The sequence below is a fragment of the Pseudoliparis swirei genome, chromosome 7, assembly GCF_029220125.1.
Source record: "Pseudoliparis swirei isolate HS2019 ecotype Mariana Trench chromosome 7, NWPU_hadal_v1, whole genome shotgun sequence".
Taxonomy (NCBI): Eukaryota; Metazoa; Chordata; class Actinopteri; order Perciformes; family Liparidae; genus Pseudoliparis; species Pseudoliparis swirei.
The window spans coordinates 774,654-782,622 of NC_079394.1; the positions used below are offsets into that span (position 1 = coordinate 774,654).

The window sequence follows — 7,969 nt, forward strand, 5'->3', positions numbered from 1 at the left end:
TGATGGATGGGTAGGTGGATGGATGGGTGGATGGATGGGTGGATGGATGAGTAGGTGGACGGGTGGGTGGATGGATTGGTGGATGGATGGATGGGTAGGTGGGTGGATGGGTAGGTGGATGGGTAGATGGATGGATGGGTAGTTAGATGGATGGATGGGTAGATGGATGGTTAGATGGATGGGTAAATGGATGGGTAGGTGGACGGATGGGTGGATGGATGGATGGATTGGTGGGTGGATGGATGGATGGATGGGTTGATGGATGGGTAGGTGGATGGGTGGGTGGGTGGATGGGTAGGTGGATGGATGGGTGGGTGGACGGATGGGTGGATGGATGGATGGATTGGTGGACGGGTGGATGGATGGATGGGTAGGTAGGTGGGTGGGTGGGTGAATGGATGGTGGATGGATGGACAGATGGATGGATGGATGGGTGGATGGATGGGCTTCAAGCTGTCTGCTGCCAGAGTTTTCAGACACTTCTCCGCCTTTAGACCTCGCCGCCTCACAGTTTGGGATCCACTGGTTTAACGTTTGGCAAAACTATTGCTGATGATTATGACCTGAGTTTAAATCCTGTTGGGAGGACAGGAGTCATTCCAACATGTCAACACGGTCTTTCATTCAAACAACTCTCCAGTCTCTCGTGTCGTATCGTAATGAATGATTTTCTCCTCCAGCATCCACTCCAAGGAAATCTTCCACTCGTTGTCCATCTCCTTCTCCCGATGCTGGGAGTTCCTGCTGTGGATGGATCCATCTAACTACGGCGGGGTGAAGGGCAAGCTGCCCTCCGGCGTCGTGTACGGCCAGGTGGGCCAAACTGAAGCTTCCCCTTTCGATGTGTGTTGAACACTCATGAGGCGGAACAGACTCATTGCTCCATGTTTGTTTGTTTGCAGGAAGCAGCCAAACAGAAGAAAAAGAACCAGGGGGAGGGAGACGAGGGCAGTGAGGAGGAAGACGAGGATGGAGCCGATGTTGAGGAAGATGACGGGGAGACGGAGGAGGTGGAGGAGTTGATTGAGAGCAACTGGAACATCATGCAGTATCTGCCCCAAACCGCCTCCTGCCAGAAATACTTCCTGATGATTGTCTCCGGTAAAAGATAAATCCATCCTCGATTTGATGGTTTTGTGTTCTCCTGTCGCCGATTCTGACGCACAAACGTTCCGCCCAGCTTACATCGCAGCCGTCTACCACAGCATGAAGGAGGAGCTGAGGCGCAGCGCTCCCGGAGCAACGCCGGTCAAGAGGCGCGGCGGCAGCCAGGCTTCCCAGCAGGCCGCGGGGGATTTCAGTGCTCTTCCTGGTAAGATGTTTCAGTTACTCGGAACATTACACTCATTATCGTCGCCACAGACGAGTGTCGGTTACACTGATACACGTTTAATTGCATTTAGATCGATTTCCTCTCAGATGGGATGTTTTTTATTATTACTCCCCCGCAGGAATGATCTCCTTCTCCCAGGAATATGTGTCCAACGAGCTCACGCAGAACTTTTTCACCATCACTCAAAAGATCCAGAAGAAGGTGACGGGCACCCGGAGCGTCAACCAGGCCTCCGAGATGTTCCCCGTCCTGCCCGGATCCCACCTGCCGCTCAACAACCCGGCGCTGGAGTTCATTAAATATGTCTGCCAGGTATGTTACCACGTCCTCCAGCTGACGCAGCTTTTGTTTTCACATCTTGAATGATGTCATGATTTCCCTCTCATCGTCCGTCCGTCCAGGTCCTCTCACTGGACGCCAACATCGTGAACCAGGTGAACAAGCTGAAGAGAGACCTCCTGCGTCTGGTGGACGTCGGGGAGTTCTCGGGGGAAGCCCAGTTCTGTGACCCCTGTAGCTCCTACGTCCTCCCAGAGGTCATCTGCCACCAGTGCAATTTCTGTCGTGACCTCGACCTTTGCAAGGACCCATCTGTGGCACAAGTGAGAGGACGAGCACCGACACGCTGGCGTAATGTTGAATGCTTTTCCTGCTCGTGATTCCAGTTGAATGAAGGGCTCCTCTTCTCAGGATGGGTCGGTTCTGCCTCAGTGGTTCTGCTCCAACTGCCAGACGCAGTATGAGACCGAGTGCATCGAGATGGCTCTAGTGGACGCTCTGCAGAAGAAGCTGATGAGCTACACGCTGCAGGACCTGGTAACTATAAATGTTTTAATACACAATGAATGATGAGTCGATAAGCGTTTGGGCGTTGTCCTCGAGGTTTTCATATAAAGTGTAATGTGTTGTTGTATGGCCCCCCGCCCCATGTCTACTTTCTCTAGCCATGCTGTCACTATCAAATAAAGGCAAATGCCAAAATATCCTTGGAAGAAAAATATGTTTTAACATAATGAATGTATTGGAAGAGGGAATCTCTTCTGTGAATCTCTGTTGTAAAGATTTACTAGGTAGTATTATGGGTCCCATCATTTAAAATGTCGGTTGTGAATAATTTAAACACGGTCAGAATCTGTGACACAACACTTGGTAGTTTAGCTGAGGCTGCCGCTCTGACCCCTCTGTGCCTCTAGGTGTGTTCCAAATGTAAAGGAGTGAAGGAAGCCAACATGCCTCTCTACTGCAAGTGCGCCGGAGACTTTGACCTCACATTCCCAATCAAGGTTCCTACTTTCAAATTCATCACTTCAGTGATGGGAGTGTTTGATTGTCTCCGTTGTGTTCTGACGGTTTCCCTCTCTCCATGTACAGAGCCTCTCTGATCAGATCACGGTGTTTCGCAACATCGCGTCCCACTACAGCATGACCTTCCTGGAGGAGACCATCGCCTGGCTGCTCTTCATGAGCCCCCAGATCAGGCAGAGCGCTCAATGAACGGGACATCCAACCCCCCCCCATCCATCCATCCATCCCACTTTGATGCACTCGTTCTTCTTTCTTTGTGATCAGGATCAAGTTTAAGGATAAATATGTGGACTGTAGATATGTTCGAAGTCTTAATTATGCCATAAAATGATTTAACGGTGTGACTGTTAATAAATATTGTGTTTTAACTGAATGCTTTCATTGCTCAGTTATTTGACTGCTGTAGAAATGCACTGCAGCTCTTCCTCAAAAGAAAAGTCCTCAACATCCTGAGTGCCGTTGCCTCTGGGGACTTTCCTTAATGAGCAGTACCAGCTGAGCTTCCTCCCCATTTGGCTGCTCATGTGTCGGTTGTGGCTCGTGACCTGAACTACTCTGACTCGACCCCCCATTTATTTGGACTCCTCGCAGCGGAACGCCAAACGCATGTCGGATGCTGCTATCGGTGCTTCATTGCAAACTGCTTTGTCATTCTTTTGACTCAATTTCAAACATATTTTAGGTTTCTCTGTTTTTGAGTTTTATGTTTGAGGGTATTTTGCACATCTCAACCTTTTCTGGCCGTTTTAACATTTAAATTCCGCCTGAACAGATCTGAGGTTGGGAATTGTGTTTTTACTTTTTACTGTTGCTGAATGTGAATATCCCGTTGGCTGTGAGCCGGTCTGGCTCCTGAACCATGCACGTCCTTCGCTCTAACCTCGTTGGATGACGTCTACCGGACCAGTAATCACATTTCAGATCTCAGGCACGAGGAGATCGTCTGTCTCTCTTCTCCCCGACGCAGGCTGATCATACAGGGCGACGGAGCATTGCTGCCATTACGTTATTAAAAACATCCTCGATCAGACGGCGGTTATTGAGCTTCGCTCTGGAGTCCATTAAGAAACCAACACTCCCAGTTAAAGATGGCTCACTCTACGACTGCAGCTCTTCACATGAACGAGTACCTCACAGCTGACATGTGACGGGCTGCTCCGGCCATCGTGCACAGCTCCACCCAGTAGACCTTCGTCCTGAGTCATTTTTCACAGCTGACTTGTGTATTGCTCTCAGCATCAGATGGATTCACTCTTCCCCACAATCTTGTTAGAGAAACCATTTCATGGGAAATGTCGGTGTTATTTGATTACTGCTCATTGCTCTGGTGGTGCGTCTGCTGGCTGTTTCCTCCAGCATCCTGATGCTCGTCACATCCAAACACAAAGGAAATGAATCAGAATCGTGTGGTTCTTCAAACAAGCTTTAGTTTTTAATAATGCAGAATTACAAGAGCAGAGGTCAATGTTTCATGATATAGTAGTAGGCTACAGTGAATCCCAGTATGACCGTGAGTTGATAGAAGGTATTGCACTGGATGTCTACAATACACTGATATAAATGAGCACAGCTCGTCATGTTCCTCCATACTCCAATGTCATGTCAAGTGAAAGACAAACAATTAACTTCACTGTCGCACACGTTCGTGTCCATCGGGGTTGGAGGTGATATATGAGCTGAATCCACGGCACAGACTTTGAGGCGACCGGCCGTCTGTCGGGCGATGCCTCCTCCGTCGTTCCTTTCCACTGCATGGCGCCCAGAGCGGAGCTGCTGCGGCCAGAGCCGCTCACAGCTGATGGAGGGGCTTCCACATTCTTGGCCAGGTGGGACTGAGGCGGCGTTACAGCGGGACGCCTTCCGACAGGTCCGAATGGTTTGAGCCGAAGCTGTTGATGTGGCTGAGCGCTGTGGGGGGGGGCACGGCGGGCTCCTTGATGACCTGCGGAGGTCAACCAGCAATCAGCTTGACTATAAATGTATTCAAGCACATTATTGTTACCAAAGGATGGACTTGAATACATTTATATTTGTAAAAATGGACTGTTGAGCTCATCTTTTGAGCTACGTTTTAGAGACTCAACCTCTAATGAACCCATGTGTGTTGAGGTTGAATAACAATGATTTGTTTACTCACCGCGTCAAATTTTCTATCACTATAGACTTCATTCTTGTCAATAAAAGTCAGCAGGATCCAGTCACAGAAAATGGTGCACTAGAGGGGCAACATGAAGAGGAACATCTGTGTGTTCTGCAAAGAGCGACAGCTTTCACCTTAAAGTCTGGAGAACGAAGGGAAGACTCACAATCCCAACGGAGGTCAGAGCAGTCACCGTGCTGATGATGGTTGGGATGGGACTGAATTTACCAGCCTGAAAAACAATGACATGCAGATAGCATAATGACAGCCACAGGAAGCTGGAAATAAAGGACAGAGTTTCCACTTACATGTCCGTGAACTATGACATCCAGGCGGATGCCGTAGGCCTTGATGAGCGTCCGAGACTCGACTCCATCCTTACTGTAAAATTTGGCGAACCTGCACAATTGTATAAAATGACAAGGGGCGGGACACACCACAAGCAGCCTCACACACTGAACACCATGGCCAGGCTGGAGCTCACCTGTAGTAGTAACCAGAGTTAGCCTGATCCTTGCGGAGGTCAAGGCGACGGAAAGAGTACGTGGGTTTACAGTTGGAAGGATCCAGATCCAGGTTACATTTCCAGTTGATGAAAACCCCGATGACGCCTCCCTGAACAACAACACAGCAGATCTCTTCTTAAGCTGGACTACATTGTCCAAAAGTAACTCATTTTTAACACATACATCCTTCACATATCATAGAGGTAGTGTGCATTGTTCAAAATAAGACATACGGGTTGAAAACAACTCACGGTCTTGCAGAGCTCCGTGAAGTCCTCGTTGGCTTTATCTGCGATGTAACCCAGCCGGAAGTTGGGACAGTAGGGCTCTTTCTCCTCATCGTAGTGACACTTGTTCAGGTATTTATTCATGTCGCGCTTGCTTGAAACATCTTTGATGTTTCCCCTGCCAAGCACAAGAACAGGACATCTCCTGAATGTCTGCAGCTCTCTGGCTGTGTGTGTGTGTGTGTGTGTCCGTACTCTACCTCAGAACTTTAAATTTGGGGAAGTGGATGGAGTTCCTGATGAACACTGTGAAGTTGATGGCCTTCTCTAATGGTGGCTCTCTGTTGAAGACACCAAATAATCAGAGGAATCAGATTTTATTCCATCTTCAGTTGGTTTCAGTTCAATATGAACCACCATGTATGGTGGAGCCTTTACAGTTGCATCTGTCTCTTTTATTACAACTGTTTTTTATGGTTGATTCCTTAAGTTCAGTTGTTCTACCTGCTAGACATGAAGCCAGCTGGACGTTGTATTCGAGAGCGTAACACTTTACTTCTTTACTTTTACTCTTGTGGACAATGTGAACTCATCTAAACCAGCATAAAGTGACCAATCACCAACAAGTCATTTCTCCTGACCAAAATGTTTAATTGTAATTACTTTCATTGAATGTGTTATCCCAAACTGTTTCCAGTGGAACTTCAAAGGTCAACTGCTCAAATAAAGAGTTGATAGGATGTGTGTTCATCTCACTAATTCTACTCCTATATGCTGAATGATGCAACATAAACCTCTTGAATAATACAGTTTCAATATAGCGCTGTCCTGTTTTATGGTTTTACTTATTTTTATCATAATTTGAGATATGTGAGGACTTTTTTCCCCATTCCCTTTCCTTTGGATTTTCCCATTTGCCTTACCTTACACGACCATACTTTTCAATAGGACACCAGGTCTGGATCTCACAGGTTTTAAAGGTGAGGTTGTAGTACTGGACACATCTGCCGGTCTTTTTGCCTGTAAGAAAGTGTTTAAAACAGCTTCAAAATGTGGCAAAAACAGACCAACAAAGCTTGAACAGTGGATTTGTAAAAGCAGAACCATGGCCTTCGAAGTCCATCTCGTCCTTCACGCAGTCAGAGTCTCTCGTACAGTTGGCATTCTTAACACTGAAATGCTGAAGTGAAAAGACCCATTACAGCGTTGTCTGTTCTTGCATCCTCGATGTTATTGTTTGGAAAGCTTTCGTTGACCTCTCACCTCTGCACAGTGTCCATGCTTCTGATCGTAGGTAACTTCTCGTCTTAATATTGTACTAATCACATCGCCACCCTGCGAGGGAAATGCCACAAAAACACGACAAGTCAGTCGGGTTTACGCTGCCGTGAAGACACCATGAGGAGGAGGGGGGACTTCCTGGATTGCATTGCAGCATTTACTCCTGACTCACCTCTGAGGGTCGAGCATACTCTACAGTGTCCAAGATGTCATCTCCATGAACTGCGATGCCTTTCATCCGCGTGTAGACTGAGCTCTCAGGACGAGTTTCACTGTCTTGGTAGGCTTTCTGACTTATGAAGACATACCTTCAGGAGGAGGATAGAGCAAACAGAAGCAACATCACATTTTCTGTCATGAGTTGATTTATTTTGGAGGTATCAGATGACCGTGTATCTGCTCAGCCCTCTGTGCTGAAGCCCAGAGCAGAAGGAAATCTGACGCGCTTGAATCATAAAACATCAGTCATCAAATCTAATAGCTTAAGATTTAAAACAATAACATGATAGTGTTATCTTCACAGATGTAAAGTATTCTAAGTTCAAACAGCATGTACCAATGAACATAGATTTATACATTCTCTAACTCCATCATCATGTGATTTGTTTTTGCAATTGCAAATGAGAAGGACATTTGTTTTTTATCAGTATACACTCTTTTTTCTACACAAAAGCATATTACTAATTATTTCTTCAATCCTACAAGTAGCATTATAACTAACACGGTGCATCTGATAACAAAATATGAAGAATAATCAACAAAGTGAAGTTACTAAAGCCTTTCCGTTTCCTAGATTGTCTCTTTGAGCATGCAGGTACACAAACATGAAGCTTACCAGATGAAATAGGTGATCACCAGAAACTGAACGCTTCTGTATATGGCTCCAAGAGTTCTGTTTTTAACCACCATCACCTTTGGTGTCTCATAGTCCCAGAAACCAAGAAAATAGTCCTTTAAAAAGTCACGCATCCCCATGAGGAACTTATTAAATATTTCACTCATTCTGTTATGTCCTTGTGAAGTCTTAGTTCTCTAGAATTCAGTCTCCAGTTTTTTTTCTCTCACTGTTTTTCTTTCTTACTCTCTGTTCCTGCTCAACTCCAGACTGCATCTCTATCGAGCAGCAGGAGAGGAGACGGGGTGGGGTTCAGCTGTGGTGAACTCATGCATTAGTGAG

The 7,969-nt window shown here is 46.6% G+C and overlaps 2 protein-coding genes across 3 annotated transcripts in view; one reads left to right on the forward strand and one right to left on the reverse strand.

The window, feature by feature from the left end:
• The window catches only part of pole (polymerase (DNA directed), epsilon), a 29,128-nt gene extending 26,117 nt beyond the window's left edge, over window positions 1-3,011 (forward strand). For both annotated transcript variants that reach the window (XM_056418941.1, XM_056418942.1), the window contains exons 41-48: window positions 681-813; window positions 903-1,101; window positions 1,181-1,312; window positions 1,452-1,645; window positions 1,735-1,935; window positions 2,024-2,149; window positions 2,527-2,616; window positions 2,705-3,011. In XM_056418941.1, the coding sequence (XP_056274916.1) occupies window positions 681-813; window positions 903-1,101; window positions 1,181-1,312; window positions 1,452-1,645; window positions 1,735-1,935; window positions 2,024-2,149; window positions 2,527-2,616; window positions 2,705-2,827 (1,198 nt within the window). In that variant the 3' untranslated portion in view covers window positions 2,828-3,011. The remainder of the gene's footprint in view (window positions 1-680; window positions 814-902; window positions 1,102-1,180; window positions 1,313-1,451; window positions 1,646-1,734; window positions 1,936-2,023; window positions 2,150-2,526; window positions 2,617-2,704) is intronic.
• A 1,043-nt stretch (window positions 3,012-4,054) lies between these two features.
• p2rx2 (purinergic receptor P2X, ligand-gated ion channel, 2) lies at window positions 4,055-7,841 on the reverse strand. The gene is made up of 12 exons (XM_056419365.1): window positions 7,628-7,841; window positions 6,965-7,100; window positions 6,775-6,846; window positions 6,616-6,691; window positions 6,435-6,531; window positions 5,772-5,852; window positions 5,536-5,689; window positions 5,263-5,393; window positions 5,087-5,177; window positions 4,945-5,010; window positions 4,776-4,853; window positions 4,055-4,580 (listed from the first exon to the last, which is right to left on the reverse strand). Exons 1-12 carry the CDS (start codon window positions 7,792-7,794, stop codon window positions 4,482-4,484), a joined length of 1,248 nt encoding a protein of 415 aa, XP_056275340.1. The 5' UTR covers window positions 7,795-7,841; the 3' UTR covers window positions 4,055-4,481.
• Window positions 7,842-7,969: the final 128 nt, after the last annotated feature.

Coding starts and splice junctions, on each gene's coding strand:
- p2rx2 (XM_056419365.1), bottom strand. CDS start 7,794: ATGAGTGAAATATTTAATAAGTTCCTCATGGGGATGCGTGACTTTTTA. Junction 7,101..7,627: donor GTGATCACCTATTTCATCTG/GTAAGCTTCATG, acceptor CTCCTCCTGAAG/GTATGTCTTCATAAGTCAGA. Junction 4,854..4,944: donor CTCTGACCTCCGTTGGGATT/GTGAGTCTTCCC, acceptor TTGCCCCTCTAG/TGCACCATTTTCTGTGACTG.